Genomic DNA, 15,026 nt, shown 5'->3' with positions numbered 1-15,026 from the left:
TTGTTCTGGATCGTGTTTAGTGTCTTCGGTATCTGGCATGATTTCTATCGATTTTTGTTGGTAGGTTTTGATAGGAATTTGGTTTTCTGGCTTAATCTACGCCGTTCGGCCGTGATTGGTATTCGGGTGATGACGAATTTTTGCTGAGCCCTAGTCGGATTCGAAACCTGCTCTAGATGCCATGATAAAAGAGATCGAGATAGGGAAAAAAGGTTTTATGTTATTCACTTATTATTGATTTACATAGATACCAGGTTTATATAGACTTAGGAGTATCCACATAAGGAAAACCTAATTAGCATAATTACATTGATATGATATCTTCTAAGTATGGTATAGAATAAATCAGTATCCTCTTATTGTGATCTTCCGTGATTTCTTCTAACATTTTGAATTTTGCGTGAATTATGGCACAAAAACGTTAGTTTACCTTTTGATTATTCCACCCTATAATAAAGAAAATTGGTGACACATATCATATCTTCGACCTTTCTACAAGCTTGACTCATTAGTGACTATTGACGAAGACTTCGTAAGTCAAGACAGTGGCAAATGGTTGGGGTGACACTTGTTTTAAACGTAAATAAACATTTAAAATTGTTTTAAAAAAAATATTTTATCATAAACAAAATAGTGATAATTTTTCATTGGGATACAAATCATCAGAAGTCAATAATTTGGACCTCTACATTCTATGCTGAATAAATCAACGATAATCAGTGTTGAAAATTTAGACCAACAGTTGATATAATTACTAATGTTGATTATTTACACATAAAATTAAGTGGAAACATGGGAAGAAAATTCACTTTTATAATTCATCCCAAGTTTTGAAGTTTTCAACTAACCACTTTTTTAATTAAACGAATAATTAGAATTAACATAATTCGTATGTTAATATGGTCCTTAATTTTTAATACTCAAGTGGACTGTGGACGGACACAAAGCTATTCTTGAGTTGAAATTGGGTTCATAGAAAAGGGAGTTTGTTGTGGATAGTTACAAGATACCTTAAATGCATATTTTACTAAACACTCGACATGTACATATAATCTTATATATATATACTCTCCGTCCCATAAAAATGAAAAAACGAAACTCTTATTTGCGGACCGAGGGAGTACTAGTATGATACGAGTATATCTTCGGAAATATCTCCCATATCTTTATTATTATATTATCATATCTTTTCCATATAATTGTTATCTTATTCACCAAGTTAAGTTATTCGTATGAGTATTATAAATAGGGACATTGTTATTCATTTCAATCATTCAAGAAATATCAAATTATCTTATTTTCTCAATTTTATCGTCTTCTTTAATTTTCTGCAAACCCTAGTTTTGGAGCTGATCTCGGGGAAAGCCCGTGACGTCCACCTTTATCCTTCCGTCGTCGATCTCTCTTCGACGTCGAAACCTTGTTAGGGGAGAACACCCTTAACATAGTATATAGGAATATCAAAGATAAATAAGGTGATAACTCAATAATGTTCCAAGGCACAATATTAACACCTCCACATGGACTACACCAATATAATTCCCAGCCCAGTTTGGGAACAACACGAGTTTTAAAGCTAAATTAGTACAATAGGAAAGAGATTAAAATAAAAAGGGATTAGAGTGTTGTTATGAGAGAATTGAGGCCCACCCCTTACGAAAGTAAACTAATTTCGTAAAGGACTAAAATAGAAAAAAAAACTATTGTATGGGGACGAAGAAGGGAGTACCTTCTAATTTGAAAATATAATTTTCTTTCCTATTCAAATAAAAATGTTATCAATAATTTTTCATTTGGTATGCTTCCCATGGTCATTAATCTATATTTTTGAACAATTCAAATTTTTTATTTTTTGAACATTGAAATATTATACTTCTGCTCGTTCCAAAGTAGTATAATTATGGCTCCAAGATTGCATGAAAAAGCTTAGTCACACAATAGAATCAATATGTATATGTTTTTGTGAACAAAAGTAGCAAACCATAGATATACAACATTAATTACATATTTTACAAAGCATAATTACAAAACATCATATATACACCCACTATGCTAGAGTTACAAATGAAACACAAGGAAATCACAATGTTGGTCTTGAATTACCTTCTTCTTGTGGTTGCTTTTGCTCTATTTCTTCTCTTCGTCTTACTATTATTGTATCCAACCCCAAAAAAGAATTCAACTAACCAGTTTGGCCTTCCACTTCTTATAATCATGTAACCAAGTCCGATTCCAACTACAAATCCACATCCATAACCCATCACCACACTTCGCCAACCAAATCCATCTATAAATCCATACTCATCACCATCTTCTTCGTCTTGAGGAAATACTGGTTTTCCATCACTCCCCTCACATTTTTTGGTCAATGGAAATCCGCACAATCCTACATTTCCCACATATGATTCGTTACCAAATGTGGAAAGTTGAGTAGACTGTGGTATTTGTCCCTCAAGATTATTCATCGAAAGGTTTAACTTTGCAAGAAATGTCAACCTTGCCAATCCACTTGGAATTTCTCCATCTAGTTTGTTTGAAGACAAGTCCAACGACTCGAGTAAACTCATACCTGCAACTGATGAAGGTATATGTCCTACAATGGTATTGTGAGACAAATTCAAGTATCTAAGAGAGTTAAGATTCCCTACCGATGTTGGAATGCTACCAGAGAATCTGTTAGATGATAAATCAATAGTTGTAAAGGTATCCAACAGTTGCAGCAATAACTGATCCAATCCTTTCAATGTGAGTTTCAAGTCTATATAACTTAGAAACAAATTTGCTCTATCATCAGTCTGGTTTTCCTTTGCATCTATCATACCTCGAAAGTTCTTGATATATCTATCAGGTAGAGGGCCAACAAATGCATTCTGCGATACATCCAAGACTTGCAACTTTGGAAATGGTTGCTCCGTGTTTGAGTTTGAATCCACCGACATCGTACCATTGAACTTATTTGACCTCAAGACAAGCAAGCGAAGTTGAGGGAGTGTTTCCATCCAAAAGGGAAATGCATCTTGTATTCCATTATTACCAATGTCAATGCCCAACAAACCCTGGCAGTTGACTAGGGTTTGGGGTAGTGTTCCTTCCAATTTGTTGTCATTCAGATTGATTGACTGAAGATTGCAACCCTTTTGGAATGTTAACGGAATGATACCACTAAGTATATTTGCATTCAAATGGAGGATAAAAGAGATGTGCTCAAGTTTCCCACACATTTTGGAATTGGTCCTTCCAAATTATTGTACGATAAATAGAGGATTTGGAGGGATGTCATGTTGCAAATGGATGGTGGAATCTCTCCATTGAAGAAGTTGAGACCAAGCCCTAAAAAAACCATTCCTGATTGATTCACAAAGGTGGATTGTATTGGACCTGAAAGATTATATTATACGACATACGGATCAAATTTATTAAAACAACGAATGATCTATAGTTTGTACATTTAATATGAAAATTTGGATATGCATCAATTCCAACTATATTCAGGTCTGTACATGTAATATGAAAGTTTGTATATACATCAATTCCAAATAATGATTTATTGTTTAAAAAGGTATATATTCCAAGATATAAAGCATACAAATCAAAAAATTTAAAGGAATATGGCTTTAAAATAATCAGTTGTACACCAATCAAAGCCTAAACAAGAAGCATGGAAATAGTTAAGATCTTACCACTTAAATTGTTGGCATCCAAGAACAGTTCTTGAAGCTTTGGCAAGTTTTGGATTTCTCTTGGCACGTGACCACTAAAGCTGTTGAAATCCATGCTCAAATAAGATCTTAAATTGTTGTTACCAAGACAGATGTATGGAATGTAATAGCATGAACTAAGATCTTACCACTTAAATTGTTGCTACCAAGGTACAACATTTGAAGCATTGTAAAGTTCAAAATTTCTCTTGGCATTTGGCCACTAATGTTGTTGAAATTTATTGCCAAATATTGTAAATTAGTAAGAGCACCAATCTCTTTTGGAATATTACCTGTGAGTAAATTGCATTATACTATCAATTAAACCAAGAGAAATGTAGGGACTGTAAGAGCATCATATCTTACCACTTAACTTGTTGGTACGAAGGTTCAACCACTGCAGCATTGTCAAATTGCCAATTTCTTTTGGGAGATGGCCATTAAAGTTGTTGAAACTCATGCTTAAAGTTTGTAAATTAGTAAGGGCACCAGTCTCTTTCGGAATATTACCTGAAAAAAATTGCATTAAATCAATCAAGCGTAAACATATGTAGGGAATGTAAGTGCATGAGATACGATCTTACCACTCAATTTGTTGTTATTAAGGTACAACGTCTGAAGGCTTGTCAAGTTCCCAATTTCTCGTGGCACATGATCACTGAAGTTGTTGAAACTCATATCCAAATATTGTAAATTAGTAGCGACACCACCGATCTCAGTTTGAATATTACCTATAAGTAAGTTGAATCAAATCAATAAAAGCTCAAACAAATGTAAGGAATGTAAGAGCATTACATAAGATCTTACCACTTAACATGTTGTTACCAAGATACAACGTTAGAAGCATTGTCAAGTTCCAAATTTGTCTTGGTACTTGGCCACTAAAGCTATTGAAATCCATGCTCAAAGTTTGTAAATTAGTAAGACCAGCAATGTCATTTGGAATATTACCTATACGAGTAAATTGCATCGAATCAATAAAGCCAAAACAAATGAGAAAATGTAAAAGCATAATATAAGTTCATACCACTTAACTTGTTGGTACGAACATTCAACCATTGAAGCATTTTTAAATTTCCAATTTCTTTTGGCACATGGCCACTAAAGTTGTTCACACTCACATCCAAATTTTGTAAATTAGTAAGAGCACCGATCGCATTTGGAATGTTACCTGTGAGTAAATTGCATCAAATCAATCAACCTAAAACAAATGTAAGGAATGTAAGAGCATGAAATAGGATCTTACCATATAACTTGTTGTTACTAAGGTACAAGGATTGAAGCTCTTTCAAGTTCCCAATTTCTCGTGGCACATGTTGGCTAAATGCGTTGAAACTCATGTCTAAATATCGTAAATTAGTAAGGGCACCAATCTCTAATGGAATATTACCTGTAAGTAGTTTGAAACAAATATCAATCAAACCTAAACAAACGTAGGGACCGTAAGCGCATGAGATAAGATCTTACCACTTAATTTGTTTGTACTAAGGTCTAACAATCGAAGCATTGTCAAGTTCCCGATTTCTGTAGGAACGTGGCCCCTAAAGTTGTTGACACTTACGTCCAAAGTTTGTAGATTTGTAAGACCAAATATCTCGTTTGGAATATTATCTGAGTACATTGAATTGAATCAAATCAATCAATTACCCAAAACAAATGCAGGGAGTTAACGAGCATGATATAAAATCTTACCACTTAACTTGTTTGTATTAAGATCCAACCATTGAAGCATTCTCAAGTTTCCAATTTCTTTTGGAATATTACCTATGAATAAATTGCACCAAATACCACTTAAATTGATAAAATCCTACCACTTAACAAATGTAGGAAATGTAAAAGCATGAAATAACATTTACCACTTAAATTGTTGTTATGAAGGCCCAACCATTGAAGGTTTGTCAAGTTTGCAATTTCTTTTGGAATATTACCTGTGAGTAAATTACGTCATATCAACATCCAATTATAAATGCCTTTGTAAATGCAATATAAAGTCATTGGGCCATATTATAGGCAAAACATACCCCTATATGCAAAACACAGAACCAAAACAAAGAGGACTATTAGAGAACCTCTAAGGTCATTTTTACCTCATTTTTAGTGAATCCTATGAAATTCAGATTTTAAGATGAACCAAACGATCTACAGATGACCTAGGCCATTTTAAAATCCGAATTTCTTATAATGACCTATTGTTTTGCATTCCGCATTTAAAATTGGTTAGGTATATAATTGAAGTTATTTCATGTAAGAATAGTAACATGAAACGAAAATAAAAACGCAATTGTCACACATATTATGGAGTTGAGATGTTACCACTTAAATAGTTGGCACCTAAGTATAACTCTTGAAGCATTGTCAACTTCCCAATTTGTGTTGGCACATGTCCACTAAAGTTGTTGCTGCGCAAAGAAACATACTCAAGCTGTGAACAGTGCTCCAAACTCGACGGTATTTCTCCATACATCTCGTTGAAAGATATACGAAGTCTCTTGAGCCTATGCAGATTGTGTTTGCACATATCAAACGGTAGGCTACTAGAAAAACTATTATTCCTCAAATTCAAATCTTCTAAAAATGAGATGTTGAAAATAGATGGGGGAATAGGACCATGGAAAGAGTTTTCACTGAAATCTAAAGAAACTAGAAAAGAAAGATTTCCGATTTCTGATGGAATGGTTCCTACAATACCCATAGACGATATATCCAACCGAGTCACCCTGTGATAGCGAGAATCACAAGTAATTCCGATCCAACTACACACATTTCTCCTACTACTCCAATTTTTGGTCAATATATTATGGGGATCGAAAGATATTCGAGATTTGAAGGCAACAAGTGAAGAACGATCAAGGTTGATGTATGAGTTGGCTGAGCTATAATCAATCAGCCATTGAAGAAGTAAGAGTGAGGTTCCAAAGAGATAAAGCTGTGAAGATCTATCCATTAGTGTGTGGAGATATAGTGTGCTACCACTACATATATACTAACGTGTAAGTAAACCTCAACTATTGTTTTCAAATTTCAAAAGTTTCGAGTTTAAATTCAGCCCATAAAATTTCACCTAATGCACATGTGTAAAACTCAATGAAAAATAACTTCTAAAGTGAAGTAAAATCAGTTATTTTTAAATTATATAGTACGTACAACCCAAATTGAAAAGCTATAAATTTTAAAAATACTTTCAAGATGAATTTAATCACATTTAATCTGTAAAAAGATTCTAGATCAATTCAACGCCACTGTCATGTATTTAATGACTGTATTTCACATCATATTAATTATTGATAGCTCCACATATCTGTGACACATAACTCATCACTGACTCTTGTTGAAGAGTTCCAAGTCGAGTCAATGGCAAGCTGGCCCATTAACTTTCATTTTCAGTTGGTTTACTGATGCATTACAAAGGCTTAAAACCCAAGTCAATTGAATTTATTGGCAAAAAATGCATTAATTAATTTCTCTCGGATAGTAGTTGTGGAATATATTTTGAGTTAGGCAGAGGGCTCAAGTCTATCCAAAATACATAGTAGACTTATAATTTAAGGAAAAAATAATAAAAATAAATTAGTAGGTGAGATTTTTAAACAATTTTTAAAATACTTAAAAGTGTACATAATTTTAAAAAGTATATAAATAAACCAGTTTACAAAAATAACTCCATCATATTTTTTGTTTTCAGTAAATACTTTATACCTTTCATTTCTTCCTGATTCGTCTACATCTTCAATTTCGATTCTAGTATCTTAAATTCAAATTTTCCTAATGTTTTTAATTTATAGTGGGCTTACATTTGGGTTTCTAATATATTGAATCTCTCACTGAATCAGTTCGAGCACATGATACGGGTCTGGGGATTTAGACCAATGGGCCAATGAGTCAAAAGGATAAATCGACATGGATGGGCCGGGCCTGGGAATTGAGACAAATGGGCCAATGCTTAAGAGATTACACAATTAGTCAATACTAAAGCTTCATTTGATACCATTATATACCCAGAAAATGTGTTGTTTCTGGTCAAACTCATATGTTTGATACCCTTGTAAATATTCTTGTTGACCAGTGTAAAAATTCGCGGCCCGCTGAGGCCCATGAATGTAAACCGGCATACACTCATATTAGAATTATTATTATTATTATTATTATTATTATTATTATTATTATTATTATTATTATTATTATTATTATTATTATTATTATTATTATTATTATTATTATTATTATTATTATTATTAACTTTGCTACTAATATAGTATCATATTAATACTATGAATTAAGAAAATTTTGTTAATTTTTAAAATTATCAATCTTACTTTATAACAATAGCAATAACGATGATAATAATAATTTTATTATTTATTTTCACATTATCAATTAAAAATTATTAAGCACGTCTTGGAAAAAGTTATGGATTATTATTATTGTTTTAATTATTGTCAAATTTAATTTAAAAATTAACATTAATTGTTAGGTATATTTGGAAGATCCCAAATCTCATTGATATTACTAATAAACGCTATAAATTAGGAAGATCCCAAATCTCATTGATATTACTAATAAACGCTATAAATTAGGAAGATCCCAAATCTCATTGATATCTCTAAACAAAAGAGAAATAATCTATTTCCAAGATGATATCTTGCCTCCTATATATATTTAATCCCATCGCTACTCATATCATCAATCATAAAAGATTATCTTTTCCCAAACCCTAATCTCCTCTTGACTTCTTCTTCATCTCCGCCGCTCTCCCATCTTCTTTGAACTCAGTCATGGCAAAAGAAACTCATGCTCATAACTCAAATCCCAGTGTACCGGCTCGGGTTTTTAAAGTGACCGGTTCGGTCTCGGGGTTAAGTGTCGAAACCCTAATCAGTTGCGGAAGTACGCATAATTTTATCCATCCGAATATGGTGAAGAAACTTGGATTGGAGGTTAAACCAACCAAACCTTTCCGCGTGTATTTGAGCAATGGGGCGTCGTTAAGCTGTAACGAGAAGTGTGAGCGCGCGAAGTTATTGATTCAAGGGCACGAGGTTGTGGTTGATTTATTTGTGCTATGCATTCATAGTTTGGACGTGGTCTTGGGAATTCAGTGGCTAGAGAGTTTGGGTAAGGTTACCGAAAATTATGCCGATCTCACGATGAAATTTATGCATAATGAAGAGCTGGTTACGCTACGCGGCGACATGAATGGACGGCAAATATGTTGCTATGCAATGCAGGCCTCGTTTGGCTAGTATCAAGTAATTTTTCCATTTTTATCTTAGTTGAATTTTTATTGCATTGGTTATGTTTATTTTTATTTGAAAGTCACGTTTCATAGTTTGTTATTTTATTCAAGTTAGAATTCGATTTTTTCATTATATTGAGGGACTATCAATAGGTATAAGCATCTAAGGGATCAATTAGATGGTGAGCCTTTGTTGTTGATCTTCTTGTGTACATATTATCATATATATTATTCAAGAAAATTCTTATTCACAAATTCAAGAAACACACAATAATTTAAGCGAAATACCGAATATTAAAGCAAAAAACATTTATACTATTACAAGCATGTTTACTTGTCTACAATCACCTTCTCCATGGTGATGGTGTTGTTTCTCTTTTTCTTCTCTTCTTCGTCTTATATTTATATCCAACGCCAAAAAAGAATTCCACCAACCACTTTGGCCTTCCACTTCTGATAATAATGTAACCAATTCCGATCCCAACTAAAAATCCACATCCATATCCCGTCACCACACTTCGCCAACCAAATCCATCTATGAACCCCGACTCATCATCATCTCCATCATCTTCATGAGGAAGTATTGGTTTTGCATCATTTCTTTCACACTGCTTCGTCAATGGAAATCCACACAATCCTGCGTTTCCAACGTATGATTCATTCCCAAATGTGGAAAGTTGATTAGACTGGGGTATTTCTCCCACAAGATTATTCATTGAAAGGTTTAACTTCGCAAGAAATGTCAGGTTTGACAATCCACTAGGAATTTCTCCATCCAGATTGTTTGAAGACAAGTCCAGCGACTCGAGCAAACGTATACCTGCAAGAGATGACGGTATATGCCCTCCGAGGGTATTGTGAGACAAATTCAAGAATCTAAGAGAGTTAAGATTCCCTAGAGAAGGTGGAATACTCCCAGAGAATCTGTTGGAGGATAAGTCGATAGTTGTTAAGGTATCCAACAGTCGCAATAATAACTGGTCCAATCCTTTCAATGTGAGCTTCAACGTTATAAATCTTAGAAACAAATTAGCATCATCAGTCTGGTTTTCCTTGGCATCTATCATACCTCGAAAATTCTTGAAATATGTATCAGGTAGAATGCCAACAAATTCATTATGTGATACATCCAATACCTGCAACTTTGGAAACGGTTGCTCGGTGTTTGAATCCACCAACATCGTACCATCAAACTTATTTGACCTCAATATGAGGATACGAAGTTGAGGGAGTGTTTCCATCCAAAACGGAAACGCATCTCGTATTTCATTATTACCAATGTCGATACCCTGCAAACCTAGGCAGTTGAGTAGGGTTCGGGGTAGTGTTCCTTCCAGTTTGTTTCCATTCAGATTGATTGACTCAAGACTGCAACCCTTTGGGAATGTTGAAGGGATAAGTCCAGTGAATTTGTTTCCACTCAAATTGAGGATAGACAGAGATGTACTCAAATTTCCTATACAATCTGGAATAGTTCCTTCCAAATTATTGTCTGATATATAGAGAATTTGGAGGGATCTCAAGTTGCAAATGGTTGATGGAATCTCTCCTATAAAGTTGTTGGAATATAGTGCTAAATTAATTAGCCCTGATTGATTCACAATGGTGGATGGTATCGGACCTGAAATAGTAACCATTTTTTGCTTTAATAACTACACATTGTTTAGGCATTATGAAAGTGGAAAATTAGATAGAAAATCATACCGCTTAATTTATTGTAGTGAAGCCACAGTTCTTGAATGTTTGGGTTAGCAATTTCTCTCGGCAATGGTCCATGAAGTTTGTTGTTTGCGATGTTCAATTGCAATAAATTGTTGAGAAGAAATATTTCTTTTGGAATTTCACCTAGAGATTATAAATCATTCCCACATATATTTAGTTATTTTTAAGCAAAATAGTTAATCATCCCCACACAATGCTACAATAGATGATAAAGCAATATTACAAAAAAGGCAACACATAACAAAAAGATCAAATTGCTTAATTAATGTAACTTTTTAACTAATGTAACATTGTAATTCAATAATATAGAATTGAAATGAAATCGTACCAGTAAAATTGTTGTCGTTCAGCCACAAGTAGCTCATGAGTGTCATGTTTCCAATCTCTTTTGGCAATAATCCGTCGAAATGGTTTACTTCCAATTGCAACTCCTCCAGGTTAACAAGACGACCAATCTCTTTTGGAATATGACCTGTACAAATATGAAATTTGAAAATCGAATTTGAATACCACATAACAACGCGACAACATTGTTGTATTATGAAATTAATAAAAAAATTTGTTGATATGATCATAAAACATAATAATTGTAAGTAAAGAGGTGTGATCCGTTGCTAATTTGCTAACTCATCAATGCAATGTATTAAAAATGTCAACACGACGATAATGAAATATCAACATAAACTTAAGTTTATATTTTAATACATTATGTTGACAGTAATATAGTTGTTGAATGCATTTTAACGCACCCTTGTACGCAAGTTAGCAATTTAAGAAAAGTTAGCATTTTAACGCACCCTTGTACGTAAAAGAGCAAGATCATACCACTTAACTCATTGTTGTGAATGAACAATCCATACATAGTTGTTAAGTTCCCGATTTCACTTGGCAACGATCCACTAAAGTCATTACCAGACATGCTCAATCTCTCGAAATTTGGGAGACGACCAATCTCCTTTGGGATAGTACCTAAAATCACAACCTAAGTGACTGAAAAGGAAAAATGTTCAAAATTTTTTGAGGGGCATGAAGATGATACATACCACTGAAATGGTTGAAATCAAGGCGTATGCTGAGAAGGGATGTCATGTTTCCAATTTGTGGTGATAATGGTCCACTTAGTTCATTGGAGTCAAACTCAGCATATTGCAAAGATGGCATGCTGAAAATAGTTTCTGGCAATGGGCCTTTTAATTTGTTGGAACTCATGCTTAAACCTTGTAACTTAGTTAGACGACCAATCTCTTGTGGAATATCACCTGCATGAAATCAAATCCATTTTCATGTGCATTACTTAGTATATATAGCATTATATTATTTTAAAAATTTACAGAAAGTTATGTCTATAGAGAATACAATGAGTCGAGTCTCTATGGCCTATTTATTTAGTAGGACTAAGACCTAAAATATAATACTATGACTTTTGACTTTATACGTATTTGTTGGATTTTTTTTCTTACAAGAAAAGTAATTAAAATTCCGAAATCAAGAAAAACTAGTACGGAGTAGTGAGTACAACTTTGAAGAATTCCTATTCCCTAACTTTTAGGTATTCTTTAATATAATAATAATAATAATTATTATTATTATTATTAAATGATAATTTCAAAAAAGTCTAACATAATTTGTACAATATGGACAATACCTAATTATATTAAGGATAACTATGATAATAAATAATCATAATAATAAGAAAATTATTAATATTAATTTGACCCTCTACGTATATGGCTGTAAAAAAATAATAGAAGATGACATTAAAAAGAATTATTTGACTATAGTCCATGGAGATAAGATCAAATTACCTGTCAACTTATTTGCACCAATGTACAACGTTTGAAGCTTGGTCAAGTTGCCAAGTTCCCTCGGCACGATTCCATCAAATTTGTTGCTGTACAAAGAAAGATACTCGAGCTGCGAACACTGCTCCAAACTCGATGGAATATTCCCGTACATCTCGTTGTAAGAAATACGAAGAATCTTGAGTTTATCAAGATTGTGTATGCACATATCAAGAGGTAGACTACTAGACAAACTATTATTCCTCAAACTCAAGACTTCTAAATTTGACATGTTAAAGATAGATGGGGGAATAGGACCATGAAAAGAGTTGTCGATCATGTCTAAAGAAACGAGAGAAGAAAGATTTCCGATTTCTGGTGGGATGGTTCCGACAAGACCCATGTTCGATATGTTCAACTTAGTCACCCTATTAAGGAGAAAATCACAAGTAACTCCGATCCAACTGCAGACATTGGCTTCAGTGCTCCAATTTTTGTTCAATATATTTGATGGATCTGAAGTTATTTGAGATTTTAACGCAAGAAGTGAAGAACGATCGGTATTGATATCGGTAGCTAAACTGTAATACATCAAATAGTGAACTGACAAGAGTAGATTAAGGAGGAGAAAATGAGAAGATTTTACCATTTTCAACTTGATTTCGATTGTAGTATTTTGTGATTGAGCTACGATGCATATACATGTATGTGGGTAGGATATTTATTATAAGGAGATTGTAACAAATATGAAAGCATTAGGTGAAGTCAATGGCATGAATTATTGATGATGCCGCGGCGGCTTCATAATTTATTACACTTATAGAATTATTCATTAAGTCAATGAAAGTGATCTCAAATTTTAAAGTATTTATCCACCAATTATTATGTATTTGACTTTTACTCATCAGATTTTATCAAAGATTGTATTGTAATTTGATAGATACCACTAGTCTTGCTTACCAAATATTAACATATGTGATCTGACGGATCTCGACATGGGCCGACAATGCGTGAGGATGGCCCAATAAGATCAAATCAAACCCACAAGCTGTGGGCTATGCTAAGGAATAATTTCTATCTATGATTATTTGTAATTTTTATGTTGAGTGAGTTGAGTCACAAAAATAATGTTGTTAGATATTATATTTACTGAAAAATATGGTTCCACAAAATTTGAGTCATGTTAGAATTTTAGGGATTGGATTTATTTTAGGATTAGAAGTTGAATTTCGAGAGCAACTCGGCAACATTTGGTATGCTTCCCATGGTCATTAATCTATATTTTTGAACAATTCAATATTTAATTTTTTGAACATTGAAATATTATACTTCTGCTCGTTCCAAAGTACAAATATGGCTCCAAGATTGCATGAAAGAGCTTAGTCACACAATAGAATCAATAATTCAATATGTATATGTTTTTGTGAACAAAAGTAGCAAACCTTAGATATACAACATTAATTGCATATTTTACAAAACATAATTACAAAACATCATATATACACCCACTATGCTAGAGTTACAAATCAAGCACAAGGAAATCACAATGTTGGTCTTGAATTACCTTCTAGTGGTTGCTTTTGCTCTATTTCTTCTCTTCGTCTTACTATTATTGTATCCAACCCCAAAAAAGAATTCAGTTAACCATTTTGGCCTTCCACTTCTTATAATCATGTAACCAATTCCAATTCCAACTACAAATCCACATCCATACCCCATCACCACACTTCGCCAACCAAATCCATCTATAAATCCGTACTCATCATCATCTTCTTCGTCTTGAGGAAATATGATACGGACCAAACAGGAGAACTCATCCCAAAAGACTAGCCTGTTAGGAGAGAGAGCCCATTTAGTCTATATACCCCACATCAGTTGTTCTCACAACCGATGTGGGAATTGAGTTAATTAATACAGACCAAACAGGAGAACTCATCCCAAAAGACTAGCCTGTTAGGAGAGAGAGCCCATTTAGTCTATATACCCCATATCAGTTGTTCTCACAACCGATGTGGGAATTGAGTCCGTAACATTCGACCCTCCTTTAAGGGCCAACGTCCTCGTTGGTCACGGCTGGTTCTTTGCCAGGCCACCACTCCGAGTTCTCGTTGGTCACGGCCACGTTGGTCACGGCGGATTCTTTGCCCGGCCACCACTCCGTGGGTCACCACTCCGAGCGGTCCCAAACGCACTCGTTGGTCACGGCGAGTTCGTTTCCCGGTCACCACTCCGAGCCGTTTAGGCTCTCAATGAAAGCACCAATTAATACAGACCAAACAGGAGAACTCATCCCAAAAGACTAGCCTGTTAGGAGAGAGAGCCCATTTAGTCTATATACCCCATATCAGTTGTTCTCACAACCGATGTGGGAATTGAGTCCGTAACATTCGACCCTCTTTTAAGGGCCAACGTCCTCGTTGGTCACGGCCACGTTGGTCACGGCTGGTTCTTTGCCAGGCCACCACTCCGTGGGCCACCACTCCGAGTTCTCGTTGGTCACGGCCACGTTGGTCACGGCGGATTCTTTGCCCGGCCACCACTCCGTGGGTCACCACTCCGAGCGGCCCCAAACGTACTCGTTGGTCACGGCGA

At 34.4% G+C, this 15,026-nt stretch overlaps 3 protein-coding genes across 5 annotated transcripts; all 3 read right to left on the bottom strand.

Moving 5' to 3' along the window:
• Positions 1-1,912: 1,912 nt before the first annotated feature.
• Positions 1,913-6,795, bottom strand: LOC121761762 (probable leucine-rich repeat receptor-like protein kinase At5g63930). Of its 3 annotated transcripts, none has more exons than XM_042157430.1 (12): positions 6,012-6,789; positions 5,555-5,626; positions 5,391-5,462; positions 5,166-5,309; positions 4,945-5,088; positions 4,726-4,869; positions 4,506-4,649; positions 4,283-4,429; positions 4,065-4,208; positions 3,848-3,976; positions 3,681-3,760; positions 1,913-3,378 (listed from the first exon to the last, which is right to left on the bottom strand). In XM_042157430.1, exons 1-11 carry the CDS (start codon positions 6,640-6,642, stop codon positions 3,684-3,686), a joined length of 1,848 nt encoding a protein of 615 aa, XP_042013364.1. In that variant the 5' UTR covers positions 6,643-6,789; the 3' UTR covers positions 1,913-3,378; positions 3,681-3,683. The 3 variants fall into 3 exon arrangements, with proteins under 3 accessions (XP_042013364.1, XP_042013363.1, XP_042013365.1); XM_042157429.1 differs by having other exon boundaries at positions 3,848-3,991; positions 6,012-6,786; XM_042157431.1 differs by lacking the exons at positions 4,283-4,429; positions 4,506-4,649 and having other exon boundaries at positions 3,848-3,991; positions 6,012-6,795.
• Positions 2,100-3,221, bottom strand: LOC121760924 (receptor-like protein 9DC3). The gene has a single exon (XM_042156515.1). The coding sequence runs from the start codon at positions 3,219-3,221 to the stop codon at positions 2,100-2,102; it is 1,122 nt and encodes a 373-aa protein (XP_042012449.1).
• A 2,410-nt stretch (positions 6,796-9,205) lies between the features above and the next one.
• Positions 9,206-13,327, bottom strand: LOC121761756 (receptor-like protein 52). The gene is made up of 6 exons (XM_042157414.1): positions 12,459-13,327; positions 11,697-11,912; positions 11,479-11,622; positions 10,982-11,125; positions 10,636-10,776; positions 9,206-10,552 (listed from the first exon to the last, which is right to left on the bottom strand). Exons 1-6 carry the CDS (start codon positions 13,081-13,083, stop codon positions 9,276-9,278), a joined length of 2,547 nt encoding a protein of 848 aa, XP_042013348.1. The 5' UTR covers positions 13,084-13,327; the 3' UTR covers positions 9,206-9,275.
• Positions 13,328-15,026: the final 1,699 nt, after the last annotated feature.

This window comes from Salvia splendens, chromosome 13 (genome assembly GCF_004379255.2).
Source record: "Salvia splendens isolate huo1 chromosome 13, SspV2, whole genome shotgun sequence".
In the NCBI taxonomy this organism is placed as follows: Eukaryota; Viridiplantae; Streptophyta; class Magnoliopsida; order Lamiales; family Lamiaceae; genus Salvia; species Salvia splendens.
The sequence above is the reverse complement of the archived record's forward strand: the minus strand, read 5'-3'. Positions and strand labels throughout refer to the sequence as shown.